Source organism: Triturus cristatus, chromosome 7 (assembly GCF_964204655.1).
Source record: "Triturus cristatus chromosome 7, aTriCri1.1, whole genome shotgun sequence".
NCBI lineage: Eukaryota > Metazoa > Chordata > Amphibia > Caudata > Salamandridae > Triturus > Triturus cristatus.
The window spans coordinates 287,921,413-287,936,092 of record NC_140590.1 but is presented as its reverse complement, the minus strand read 5'-3'; the positions used below and the strand labels follow the sequence as shown (position 1 = coordinate 287,936,092).

At 42.5% G+C, this 14,680-nt stretch overlaps 1 protein-coding gene across 1 annotated transcript in view; it reads right to left on the bottom strand.

Moving 5' to 3' along the window:
- LOC146809462 (uncharacterized) overlaps positions 1–14,680 on the bottom strand; it is a 241,788-nt gene that overhangs the window by 171,377 nt on the left and 55,731 nt on the right. Inside the window, exons 12-15 of the mRNA XM_085614868.1 lie at positions 3,902–4,002; positions 2,772–2,996; positions 2,194–2,368; positions 989–1,066 (exon numbers count right to left, since the gene is read on the bottom strand). Of these exons, the coding sequence (XP_085470994.1) occupies positions 989–1,066; positions 2,194–2,368; positions 2,772–2,996; positions 3,902–4,002 (579 nt within the window). The remainder of the gene's footprint in view (positions 1–988; positions 1,067–2,193; positions 2,369–2,771; positions 2,997–3,901; positions 4,003–14,680) is intronic.

The window sequence follows — 14,680 nt, the reverse complement described above, 5'->3', positions numbered from 1 at the left end:
CTTTGTTGTGGTAAGAAATGGAGACCATGGCAGAAAGATATATTTATAGGACCTGAATGTATCAATTGCACAGACGTATGTTAGGCTGCTCGTGCAAAAAATAGTTTAATGAGTTGATTTGATGCACAGTACATGGAAAAGAAGAACAGTTTGACTGGCTAATGTGAAAGCAAAAAACTTGAAGAACAAGCATTGGCCAAGTAAAAAGCTCTCACCTGTGAATTTGGGGTACAGACCTATTGGCTTGCCAATGCATTTTTCCACAAATGGCTATTGGGCGTGTGCAGGCATGGTATCCATCTTGGAATATTTTTTTCTTAAAAGCCATTCAAGATGGCTATTGCTTGTGCACAGGTGACCATCTTGGAATGGTTACAAAAGTAATTTAAAGATGACTACCTGCCATTATACAAGTGGCTTCATGCATGCAGGCAGAGCATGCGGGGAGTAATCAGATAACGGATGGAGATCTAATTTGTACATAAAAAGATCAGAGGTAGAAAAGGAATATGGAGCCGGTAGAGGGAGAAAGACAGCGAGAAAATAGCCCCTAATGCACCACAATGCAAGATCGGGAGGTCAGCAGCGGAAAAATGCAAGTGATCCAATCGAAAACAGGAAAACAAAAATACTGCTTTGGCGGAACAGACATAGGAACAAGGAGGATAGCTATTGATTCAGTAGCAGATAGTCAAGGAAGCAATTGAATGATGAGGAAGAGCTGACCAAAAATCTACTCTACATTTATATTGGTAACCATAGGTGTGTTGCCTACAGACAGATAAAGCTGCCTGGTGGCGAGAACTGAAATATTTGTAATTTTACTCCCATAAAGTGACACAGCAAATTCTTTGATGTGATACTTATTTAGTAAATAGGCTAGAGGTGACTTAATCCTAGTGAAGCATTCACTATGACTCAAAAGCCTCTTGGGTTCTGATCAACTAATTTTCACTCTCGAAAAGATATTCAGAGCTTGTTTGCTTACCATTCCTTTCCATTTTGAAACTTGACCATTTCGCCCAGTTTGTAGGCACGATTGTTAGCATAGCAAGGACACTGGTCACTGAAAGAAAGAAAAAAGTAACACTGAAATAACACTGTGAGGCCTGTGTCCTGCACTGGGATAAAGAGCCTTCTTAGGCTCCTAATCTTTACAGTGTCTTATTCCAAAGCTCACTCTGACCCCTAGATCTCTTAATGAGCCTCCTGTGAATATGTTGTCAATGAGACTGAGTTCTTTAAAATCCCTAAATGGTTCTGAGATCAAATGTGAGCAGAAAGATGGCTATTTAATTTGAAACACAGGGGTGTATTTACAAGCCCCTATCACCACAGGAACGTCACTTTTTGCGACATTCCTGCGGCAATAATACCTTTGCCTTATTTACAAGGCGGCGTTAACGCCTAACGCCGTCTTGTAAATAAGCAGCACCCTTAGAAGTTACAAATGGCCATTCGGGATTGTTTATGTGCAGGTAGGGACATGGTCTTGCACATAATCAATTGTTCCCTCAAAGCAGGCACCCTTGTACCATGGTGCAAGGGTGCCTGCTTTGGCACTAGGCATCTTACTTTAGCGCCAGTGCAGGGAGAAAAGCTGGGATGTGCCGTGCCATTGTAAATATGCGCATCCCTGCGTTTTCAGAATGCGGTAGCGTGGCGGTACCAATGTTTGCTGAGCGCCACGCTTCACCATCCCCTTGTAAACATGCCCCACGGTTTTCAGTAAATAACTTAATCCTGGATCCTAGGATTACATCTTCAAACACATGGACCAAAGTCTCTCTAATAATGCAACAACCTGTACTCTTCTTCCACTGTCTATTTCGGCCACCACTATATGGAAGGAGAGAACATAGCAGACATGGCAGTGAAGGTACTTTAAGGAACCCTGAGATATGACATCTTTTACTCCTTCGTACCCTTATTTATAATGGTGTTGCTCCCTGCTAAGGAAGCGGCACCTTCCCACAAGGATTTGATTTGGGCACAATGTACCACACAGTGCCTTCAAGCAATATTGTGATTGCGGGCACTGCACTGTGCAATGCAAGTATGTTGCAGATGATCAGGGCGTTGACATAGTTACACATCCTGAGCTAGATGCGATGTGCAGATAGATTTTGGGTATGATCTTTCTTAAGACCAGGACCTAATAGATGTCCTTTAGGGTTATAAATTTCCACTTACCCATTGACGCAGGTGTCCAGGATAGAGTCGTAATACTGGTCGGAGGGGCAGACACACACCTCGTTAAGCATGAACTTAGCAGGAAACACAAGAAGATCGTCAGTGTACTTTCGACAATCTCTATTGGAGAACTCCGACAAAGTGGCCGGTATCAGGGGGTCTTGACAGTTGAATTCTACATGTAACATTAAATAGAGAAATTAGAAGGCAGCATGCTATGCAATAAATAATATATGTATGCCTCATCATCAGTTTACATTGTATTGAAGGAGAGTAAGGGTATTCCTTTAATAGTGAACCAAAAAACAAGGGTCTCCAGCCAGTACTTAATTTGTGCAGGCCCTGACAGGTGGTGACCACATGCATTTTTTTTGTGGGGAAGAGTAAGATAGGAAAACAGTAACACAGAGAAATAGAAAAAAGATAAAGATAGAAAGCAGTGACACAAGTAGAAATCAGGGATAAAAACAAACCTAAGGAGAGTCAGGCAAAGTGAAAGGAAGTGTAGGGTTGTGAAAGAGAGATGAGTGTTAGGTTGTCACCTGGGTGTTTACCTGTGCTTTGTTAAGTGCTCTTACCACAGTCAGGGAAGGTGGAGCGGAAGGGAACAGTGATGCCAGCAAAGCCACAGTGGTAGGCATAGTCTGCCAGCGCAGAACACATGCCAGTATACTCTTCTCCAAAGTAGATGCTTGAGGCGCAGGACTCCTTGTAGCTGGTGACGTCGATGATAGTGCGGCAGTCGGCAAAGATAGAGTCATCCAGGTAAATGTCACACTTGTCCTTGGCTGACACCATAATGTCTGTGGTAGGGAACACAAGGAAGTAAGTAAGGACAGGCTGGAAGGCCAAAGGAGCACAAACAGCATGGAATTCTAACCTCAATTATACATTGGACCATGCCGCAGCGTGGACCCTCAGCAAACAATATGCAGGCTAAAGGTAGCTATAGATTCAAGGGAGTAGAACAATGCTACACCCCAGGAGGTTAGGGGAAGGAAGGCCCTTCCTCCCAGCCTCAGTTGTATGTGTGGTGTCCACAAAACGTAGCATTTGGTTAACATTGGTGTCAATGACTTCAGCCTGCAGGAAAAGAGCAGGACCCCGCTACACGTGAAATAGTTGCAGGGGGTTTTGAGCCTTTCAGTAAGGTTTTTTGTACAGGAAGATTTATATTTCTAGGTTTCTTCTAGAGATTCTCCCTGGTTAAGTCTCTTGAGCATTGTATCACGTGCTAGCACGGTGTCAGTTTTCACTAACGAATCCTTCAAGCACACCTATTGCAGTGATAAGCCGATAATTCTTTTTATGACACCCTTCACAGAGTTCAGTAACACACATGACACTCTAACCCATTGCTTCAGACACTGGGTTGGAGTCTCATGTGTGTTATTGAAGACCTATGAAGGGCGTGATAAATTGCCTTCTTTTATTGTTTTTCATTGATTTCTTTCAAAACGAAACCAAAATTCCACACAGGTGTATGCCACATTAAAGGCAAGAGTTATCAGGATGACAGCATTCATGAATGCTAGAGTAAGCATGAGCAAGCGACTCAACTTAGTTCAAAAAATGAACACATTCACAAGCTATTTCTCAGCTTTTCTTTAACCCTACACTTCATTTCATGTTGACCAGGTTGTTATTCGAACATATGAATAGAATAATCTGTAGATGAACAGGCTGCGTCCAGCAGACTGCGACTCACCTAGATCGGGATCCCCTCTGGGTTGCTCTGAGCAGGACTGCTCCATCTTCCAAGATACGGAGAACATGGCGGCCACGCTCTCCAGCATGCCATTGGAGCTTCTGAAATCATAAGGTAGGGAACAGAGTCTTTGGTTAACTATCAGGCTGGTGACCTAGTGGAGCAGCAGTAAAGGAACAGTAGCTAAGGCACTGAATGCAGAGGCCTAACTTTCAGGGTGAGATGGCCTCGCAGTACCCTAGTGTGAGGAGGATTCAGTGGGGTGCAAGCGTGGCAGCCACTTCTCATCACTGGCACTGAAAGTTAAGTGGCACTTTGTGTACATCAGGTATGTAGTCTCGTAGTGCCCACCTGAGGTCAGACTCTAGGAATTAAAGTGCTCCCCCTCCAAATAGTGTGCTTGAGTGAGTGCCACCTCCGAAAGTGCAGAAAGTCTAACGCTGGGCCGGGTGGGTCAGGGGACTAATGCATCAGCGCCTGGCATCTGTCTGACCTCATGGTCACAGGTTCAAGTCCGCTCAACCTTTCACTCTTCCGAGGTCCATGAAAAGAGTTCCACTGACTAGGGTAACAGTGAGCCTCGTCATTCAGTGCCAAGATTCCCATAAGAGTGAATGTGTGTTTTACAGACATGTGTGACTTTCTGCAGTCTTTTATGAAATGCCCGAACTAATGCGCCCTTTATGTGACAGAACAGTCACTGCCTTGGAATAATGTTCCACAACCAATGTATCAATGGATAATAAGCTAGGGCAAAAATACAAGGCGGAGAAATGGCACTCTTTGACTAGGGTTTTAGAATGAAGTCCGCCCCAGGCAAATAAAATGAAATAATGCTGCATTAGATAGTATTCCAGAACCAATGCGTGGTTTTAATAGTGTGCCAGAACTAATGCATACTTAGAACAGTGTTACACAGCTTTGGAACATTGTATCAGAACTAATGTCGCATTAGGCAGCGCCCCAGACTGATGTAGCATTAGAATCGTGTACCGAGACTAATTCTTTCTTTGAAAAGTCTGCCAACACAAGCCTGGATGGTGCACCAGGTCTAATGCAATCTCCCTATATTATACCACAAACGCAGGATTTGAACAGTGTGCCACGAACACAGCAGGCTTAGGTAGGTTCCCAGGTCTAATGCACCTCCCTACATTATACCACAAACGCAGGCTTTGAAGAGTGTGCCACCAACATAGCAGGCTTAGACAGGTAACCAGGACTGATGCAACCTCCCTGTTTCATGCCACAAAAGCAGGCTTCGAACATTGTGCCACCAACACAGCAGGTTTAGATAGGTTCCCAAGACGAATGTACCTCCCTACAGCATACCACTAAAGAATGCTTTAAATAATGTGTCAAAAACACAGCAGGCTTATTTTATTTATCTATTTATAAAGTTTTATATAGCGCGAACGTGACCCACGAGGGTATCAGAGCGCTTTACAGTATAAGAACATAAATGGATGAGGTGGAATGCACGTATTCAAATGTGTCAATTCATACAAAAGAAATATAAAATATATGGATAACAAACATAGAGGACCATGAATCTGCAGGACGTTGCACAATATACAGTTATTGAACATTAGGTGATAGTGCTAGAAAACAAACATATAATATCCTCATTCTATTCACAATGGATATAAAGTATATAGATAACCAAGGAGGACCTGAGGCCAGCTAAGCTTTACACTACGTACAGTTATTGAGCAATAAGGACTGTGGTATAAAGTATTTCATATAAATAGTCTTGTCCATTCCACCTGAGATAGGCAAAGGTATTCGGGTCTGAAAGATGACTCGGTTACAACCTAGAATTAAGACTTAGGATATGAATTTGTTCATTAGTAGTATTTTTACTTCTTTTTTGAATGCGGTAAAGGAAGTGATTCCACGCACTACTGGCGGTAAGGAGTTCCAAATCTTTGGAGCAATCCCTGAGAAAGCTCTGCAGCCAGTTCTCTTCTTATGGAAGGATTGAGGTTTCAGAAGGAAAGTACTCGCACTTCGTAGTTGTCTGCAACCTCCAGACCTTTCCAGCTTTAGAGCTAAGTAACTAGGTGTATTGTTGTGAATTGATTTGTGTGTCATGCAGGCCACTTTTAGGTGTATTCTTGCCTCGTAAGGCAACCAGTTCAGGGTTTTCAAGGTTGGAGAAATGTAACTATTTCTTTTTGTTCCTGATACCAGTCTAGCCGCGGCATTCAGTGATGCCCACAGCGGAGCCAGCTTGCATTTAGGGAGACCACAGAGGGTGGTGCTTCCATAGGGCTTGTAGTGCCATTTTAAGATCAGCCTGAGGGAGGAATGGTTTGAGTTTCCTTAAAATACTCAACTTGTGATTAGCTCCCTTGGTGGCATTAGAGATGTGCGACTGCATATTCAGATATTTGTCTATGGTGATTCCTAGGGACTTTGCTGAGTCAATGATGAGGGGAACACAGTCAAAGGAGGTTAGGTGTTTTAACCATAGGTCTGGCTTTGGTGTGTGGCTCGGTGGCGAGATGAGAATGAATTCCGTTTTTTTGGTATTCAGCATGAGGTGGTTGTTAGTGAGCCAGCTTTGTGTGTTCAGTAGAATAGTGTTGAGGGCAATGAAGTCTTCAGGGGTGGAGATTTTTAGATACAGCTGGGTGGTGTCATCCGCGTACAGGTGATAGCGAATGTTCGCTGATTTCAGTGCGTTCGCCAAAGGCTCCATTAGGAGGTTGAAAAGAATGGGTGATAGGGCTGATCCCTGAGGGACACCCAGGGTGACCACAGAGGGTTGTGAGAGTGAATTCTTCATCTTGATTCTTTGAGTTCTGTTATTCAAGAAGGAGGAGAACCATTCCAACACTGTGCCGGAGAGGCCCATCCTTCGTTCCAATAAGGACAGAAGGTTGTCATGCTTGACTGTATCGAAGGCGGGGGACAAATCAAGAAGTATCAATAGGCATGATTCATTGCGGTCAAGCATTTTTAGTATGTCACCCATAATATGTCTGAGTGCAGAGTCTGTGCTGTGTCCTTGGGGGAAGCCGGATTAGTGACGGTCTAAGAGGTTGTAATTCTCAATATGGTTGCATAATTGAATTTGTACACACTTCTCCAATAGTTTCGCCAAAGTGGGGATGTTGGATATAGGACGGTAGTTGTTGAGAAAAGATGGAGTGGCGTCGGCTTTCTTTAGTATAGATGTGACCTGCCCTATTTAAAGGCAGTTCGGAATGTCACCTTGACAATTTACAATTTTAGCCCATAACGGTAGGATAGATGTTTTTAAAATTTTGAACAGGACAGGCGGCAGGGGGTCAGAGAAATTATTGGAGGGCTGTATTGTTTGAAGAGTGTTGTCAATTATTTGTTGAGAGATTGGCGAGAAGGTGTGCCATGAGGCATTGTTTTTTGTGAGTTCCCCCGGATTATTAAAATGTACTTTGAATAGAGCGCCACATTTAGAATCTTGGACCATAGTTTGCGGGAGCGCCATCTTGGATTGTATGTCTAGCTCGATGGTCTTAGTCTTTTCGTAGAAGAAATTGGCAAGCACATCACAGGTAGGTGTGGCCAGGTCGTTTAGTTCCCTAGAGTTAGTCGTATTGCATGATTGTTGCTTGACGATTTCAAAGAGTTTTTTGGGCCGGTTGATAGCTTGGTTCAGCTGGGTTCTGAAAAAGACTGCCTTTGCCTTAAGAATCTTCCTATTGTATGAATTCCTTAACCTTATAAGGTGCTCAAGGTTATCAATGGTAGGAGCAGATTTCCATAGACGCTCTGCAACTCTTAGATGCCGACGCTCCAAGTTCAGGGCCTCATTGAACCAAGGTTTGGAAATCTTAGAGGCGATGTTTTTTTCCTGGAGGGGCGCTGTAGAGTCCAGGATTTCTAGTAAAGTGGCATTGTAGAAGGTTGTGGGGTCATGTACATCAGTCATGTCCGTCATGAGGGTCAGAGCGGAGTTGCAACGGTCTATCAAGGTGATGGGGTTGATATTTTGTAAGTTCCTTTTCCATTGCCTTGTTTTTGAGGGTTGGCCCCTTTTGAGTAACTTCAATATTGATGGAGAAGAGGATGCGATAATGATCAGACCAATCGCATGGGGTGATGGATTCTAGTAGAACGATGTTTGTTTTTGCAATGATGAGGTCCAATGTCTCTCCCTTGTTATGAGTTGGGCTGTCACAGAATTGAAATAGCTCTTGTTCTGACAGAAACTCTTTAAGACAGCCTACAATATGATCGTTTGCGTTGTCCCAATGGAGGTTAAAGTCACCCAAGAAAATATGAGGTACTTGTGAGTTGGCATTGGATGCCATGATCTCCATTATCTCATCGATACAAGTCAAGTTATCACCTTCGGGGTGGTAGAATATGTGTAGCTTGCTGGCGATGCGCTTAGCATCAGAGATATTAATTCATAGATAATCACAGGAGGATGGATGTATGATGTTACAACGCATGCTTTTACAACGCATGCTGTTACAACGAATTTTTTACAACGCAAATGCTGACACAACGCAAGTCTTTACAACGCAAGTCTTTACATCGACTTGCAGTAGATGGCGTGCTAACATTAAAAAAGGGTAATTTACTATTCTAACTCCAGTCCACGTTGCAGTAGGGAAGGTGTTTGGATAGTAAACTACACTATTTTTAATGTTAGCACGCCATCTAGTGCAAGTCGATGTAAAGACTTGCGTTGTAATGGCATGCGTTGTCACAGCATTTGCGTTGTAACAGTTTCGTTGTAATGGCAGTGCGTTGTAAAAGTTGCGTTGTAATGGTTGTTCACCCAGGAGGATAGCCCGATGGAATCCGCTTGCTTGACTGATATTGAGTTACGATAAATGCATGCTACCCCTCCCCTAGTTTCCCGATTCTGTCTAGTCGGATTAGGTTGTGGGAAGGAGGAACCAGTAAGTCGAGGATGGGCGAGAAGGAACTATTTAGCCAAGTTTCTGTGAGGACCATAATGTCTAAATCATTCTCTAAAATGAGATTGAATATATCAGTAGCACGTTTGCTAACAGATTTGCAATTAATGAGCCCACACTTCAGCTTGTTAATAGAGTGGTTTAAGGTAATCTGTTCTAGGTTGGTATTTATGAGGTTATCTCTATTTACGGATCTGTTGCTGAGAGTCGGTTCTCTGAGGGGATTGGTTACAATGGATTGAATAGTGCCACATTGAGACTTACTGTTGTCTGTATACCGGGCATAGGATGTGAGGAGGTCGTCTATGTCTCTGTCTGATAGTTCATCAGGCTTAGATAGGTTCCCAAGACGAATGTACCTCCCTACATCATACCACTAAAGCAGGCTTTGAACAGTGTGCCACAAACACAGCAGGCTTAGATAGGTTCCCAAGATGAATGTACCTCCCTACATCATACCACTAAAGCAGGCTTAGAACAGTGTGCCACAAACACAGCAGACTTAGATAGGTTCCCAAGACGAATGTAACTCCTTACATCATACCACTAAAGCAGGCTTTGAATAGTGTGCCACAAACACAGCAGGGTTATTAAGTTGGATCCATATAAACGACAATGTTTAAGTCTACAGCTGACAAGATCACTTTATACTGGATGATATGAAGTATAGCTATTTGCCTTGACCAAGGAAGGCTGAAGTATACATGAAAAACTGAGAATGAAAATGGATGTGTATATGATCATGAGGAGCTGTAAATGATGAGGTTATAACAGGAGGGCACAGAATGTGTCAGTTCATCCCAGAGGAACTGGGTTGTTAAAGAGATATGAAGCTAGTGTTCAGCACAGTAACTAAATTTGGGAATAATAGATAGTTTGTATGGGACTCAAGATTTCTCTAATTCCGATATATCATACAAGTTACCTATTGGAATTATATTAACTATATAACATCTTCAGGATGTTCTACATGGAAGTGGAAAACATCTTTGCTTTTGGGGCAATTTAGCTCAATTAATTATATATGGAGTAAATGGCCGTTAACCCAGGACATTTTATGATATTTTTGCAGATGGATAAGTCTTAGTTCTGGTGACTGACATGAAAAGTATATTCGAGCAAGGCCTCTTCTGTGCCAGTCCTTATATAACGCAATAATTATGAAGATGATAGGAAATAGATAGGGGTACAATGCCCACATGGCAATAAGGTATGGGAATACACTTATTTTATTGTAATAATTGAAAATTGTAGAACCAAGGGTTCATTATATAAGTTTGATATCTTTTGCTGATCAAAGAGGTATATATAGAGGTGAATGTTAGACAGTATAATTTTCCCAAATTTGCCAAAATGTGTGTAAATAGTGATGTTGGGTGATTTGGATATCTCTTTGACTTGAGCTTTGTTATACTGATGACAAACATCCATTTTGGATCTTTGGGTAGATCGTGCTGGATGTAGTCCCAATGGCTAATTGGCACTGAATCCAACAGGAAAGGACTCAGATGCCAGATTTAATGTGAGTGTATTTAAGCCATTCTTTAGGCAATCAAATCCCTTTATAAGATTTCCACTCCATACGGTTGTTGGATTGTTTGGTAAGTGTGTGTGTGGAGAGAGTCCCTACTAAAGTCAATGTTACTTTTTGTCCTGGACGTTAGGACTGAATGATAATATCACACAAGTAATGTTATTAGATGGATAGATCTAGAGATTGACAAATTAATAAGTGTTGGTAAGTGAGGGATCTGTTTCACAAATTTGTCTTCCAAATCATGTGTTTTAGTGATCTGTTGATATAATAGATCTGACGGATTATACAGCAGTGAGGTAATCTAAGTATAAGAGTTCTAGGTATGGTTGTAAATTGGTAGTCCGGATTTAATGTCTCTCTCTTGTATATTATTAATAGGATTAGTAATTTCAGTTTATTTTGGGTCTTTACAACAAAGCTTGATGGCTGATGGGGACTCTGTCATTCAATACTTTGGTGGAATACGAAAAAGATAATGAATAGGATTGGACAAAATAGTAAGAAAGCCTGATACACAGAATGAGGTAAGATGAGTGATGATTAACGAAGACAGCGACACCAAGAGGATATATATGCAAACTGATAAATTGGTATGTGGTCTTGTCTTTAATCCATAGGGAGTGAGACCATATGGAGCTGTATATTACTCACATATTTGGGATAGAGATATGTTTTAGCCTCTCAGCAAACTGCAGGAAGGGCTATAGCAGAGCTACAATTGATGTTGATATAATGTTCCAGAACATGGTGAAAAATAAGTCCAAATATCTCTCTCAAAATACATGAGGTGCTAGAGGGACAAAAGGGCAAAGCACTCCTATGTACCAGTGTAGTTAACTGATGATTAAATGATTAGCTTTTGAAACAATAATAGCTTCATGAAATGAGCTTGTATTTATGTCTGAACAAATGCATACGAGTTCAATTGTGAAACATTTCAATTTTATGTTTTTATCATGTTGCATATAGATCACATGAAATACATGATGATTAGTTATGGATCTGACAATAATCAGTGTTTTATCGTACAATGTGATGTATTTGGGCTGGCAGGAATGTGTCATATGTATGTAAAATAATTATAACAGTTTAATTAAAAGATACTGGACTATATAGATAAGTTAATTATTTTATAAGACATGTATGAGGTACATTATACAATTAGGTTAGTGTAGGGATGATGATATACTTTTCAAATGTGAATTGGCTTGTTATTGTTGATGAGGAATATCTCGATATGGTATGATTTTATTATAAGTTAAATATGGGAATGATGAGTTATTATATATGGATGGACTGTTTATGAAAATATACACTATTCTACACTATTCAGTTTTTGATTGTGGTATATGATTTTCCTTTCAGCTCTGAAAAAGCGCCGGTTGATGCAGCGAAGGAATATGCTACTTACCAGTATGCATCTGTTCTTGGCATGTAGAGCTGCAGATCTACACACTCTGCATAGATCGCCATCTGGTGTTGGGCCCGGATGTTTGCACTTGTTTTTGTCCTGGAAAGTCTTTGGAAGTCATGAGATAGGTGACTCCGCCCTAGGATGCTAGTGCGCATGGGCATCCGCTCCATCCTCAGATTGTTTTTCGCCAGCAGGGAAATGATGGAGCTTAGTAAGAAACAGGAAATATGCCCATGTTTGGTGTATCTAAATAAGATCTTACTGGAACAGACAAAGGTAGCCGTGGAGGCGGGTGGGCGTGTGTAGATCTGCAGCTCTACATGCCAAGAACAGATGCATACTGGTAAGTAGCATTTTCCGTTCGAGGCATATGAGCTGCAGATTACACACTATGCATACATTGTATAGCAGTACTACTCCTTAGCGGCGATCACCAGTATCAGTTGCAGTAGTTTGAAATAGTGTTTTGAGTACAGCCTGGCCCACAGTAGCTTGTTGTTTTGTTTGCACATCTACACAGTAGTGTTTTGTGTATGGGTGCGGTGTAAACCATGTAGCTGCTATGCAGATGTCATCTAAGGGAATGTTCCCTAAAATGCCATGGAAACCCCCATCTTTCGTGTAGAGTGGGCTATAGGAGGAACAGTTAAAGTAAGTTTTGCTTTGTGGTAGCAAATTTGTATATATTTAACAATCCATCTAGCTATCCCCGATTTTGATATGGGGTTGCCTTTGTGTGGTGGTGAGAAAGACACGAAAAGTTGTTTTGTCCTACGAAAGGGTTGTGTTCTCTCGATGTAATATAGCAATGCTCTTTTAACATCTAAAGTATGAAGAGCTCTTTCTGCGACTGTCTGTGGTTGCGAGAAAAATATGGGCAACTCTACAGACTGGTTGAGATGGAAGGGAGAAATGACTTTCGGAAGGAATTTAGGATTTGTTCGGAGAACAACCTTATTATGATGGATTTGCAGAAAAGGTTCCTGAATAGTTAGTGCTTGTAGCTCACTAACTCGCCGTAGAGAGGTAATGGCCACCAGGAAAGCAACTTTCCATGTTAGGAATTGAAGCTCACATTTATGTAAAGGTTCAAAGGGAGGACCCATCAGACGTGTGAGAACGATGTTCAAACTCCACACAGGTGAAGGTGGTACTCTGGGAGGAATTATTCTTTTGAGGCCTTCCATAAAGGCTTTTATAGCAGGTACTCTGAAAAGTGATAGAGGCTGTCTATTTTGTAGATATGCTGCTATGGCAGCAAGATGTAGCCTAAAAGATGTATAGGCTAAGTTGCATCTTTGGAGGTGTAGTAAGTAACCTATGATGTGTTGGATAGACACGTCTAGGGGATTGATGTTATTGTTATGGCAATATATCACAAAACTTTTCTACTTGGCTGCACAGCAGGCTCTAGTGGTGGGACGTCTAGCTTCTTTAATGACGTTCATACAGTCAGGAGGAAGATTAAGGTAACCGAATTCTAAGACCTCAGGAGCCAGATCGCAAGGTTGAGCTGAGCTGGGTCCAGGTGTCTGATCTCTCCATGGTTCTGGGTTAAAAGGCGTGGTGAGAGGTGTAAATTTTGGTGCAGAACTACTGACAGTTCCAGCAATGTGGTGTACCACGGTTGTCTGGCCCAAGTTGGAGCAACTAGAATGAGAGTCAGTGAATGTTGCTGTAGTTTGCGCACCACCAGTGGAATGAGTGGGAGAGGCGGAAAAGCATACGCAAATCTGTCTGACCAGTTCATCCATATCGCATTGCCTTTGGACAATGGGTGTGGATATCTGGCGGCGAAGCTTGGGCATTTGGCTTTTTCGTGGGTGGCGAAGAGGTCTATCTGTGGTTGCCCCCACATTTGGAAGAATGGCTGAAGTACTTGCGGATGAAGTTCCCACTCGTGGATCTGTTGTGTTTGACGACTTAACAGATGGCGTCTTGGACTCCCGGGACATGGAGAAATATATTCTGTGGTATAGCCCTTCTCCATAAGCTGCAGAGAGTGTGTCCCGCCTTGCTTCTGTATGTAGTACATGGCTGTCATGTTGTCTGTGCAGACTAAGACAGCATTGCCTGATATTTGCTTTTGGAATGCTTTTAAGGCCAAGAATATGGCTAGTAACTCCAGGTCGTTGATGTGGAGTAACTTTTGTTGAGGTGTCCATATGCCCTGCATGGTGTGATGTGATAGGTGAGCTCCCCATCCGGAGAGCGATGCGTCCGCTGTCATGACAATTTGCGGAGCTGGCTCTAGGAAAGGTCGCCCTTTGGAAAGGTTCTTGGTGTTCCACCACTGCAGAGAGCGATGAGTGCGACCGTCTACCAACACCAGATCTGTTAGCTGACCTTGAGCCTGGTTCCATTGGTGTGCTAAGCACTCTTGTAGCGGATGCATCTGGAGTCTTGTGTGAGGCACTAAAAAATATGCAAGAGGCCATCATCCCAATGAGTTGCATGAACACTCGAGCTGGAAGGGAGTGTTGAGGTTGAAATTTGGGGAGGAGAGCCTGCATGCTTGCTATCCAGGCTGGAGTGGGATAGGCTAGCGCTTTTGAGGTGTCTATGGTGGCACCAAGGTATTGTTGTGTGTGGGACGGTTGCAGATGAGACTTGGTGTGGTTTACTGTGAACCCCAGTCATGGAGTAGTTGGACAGTCACGTGAATGTGGTGTACACACTGATTGCATGAGTTGGCTTTTATGAGCCAGTCGTCGAGATATGGGAAGACGTGAATTTGCTATCTTCTTAAGTGGGCTGCTACTACCGCTAGGCACTTGGTGAATAACCTTGGTGCTGTTGTGACTCCAAACAGAAGTACTTGGAATTGATAGTGCTGCCCGTCCACTAAAAACCTGATATACTTCCTGTGAGGTGCGTGAATGGGAATATGGAAGTAGGCGTCCTTGAGA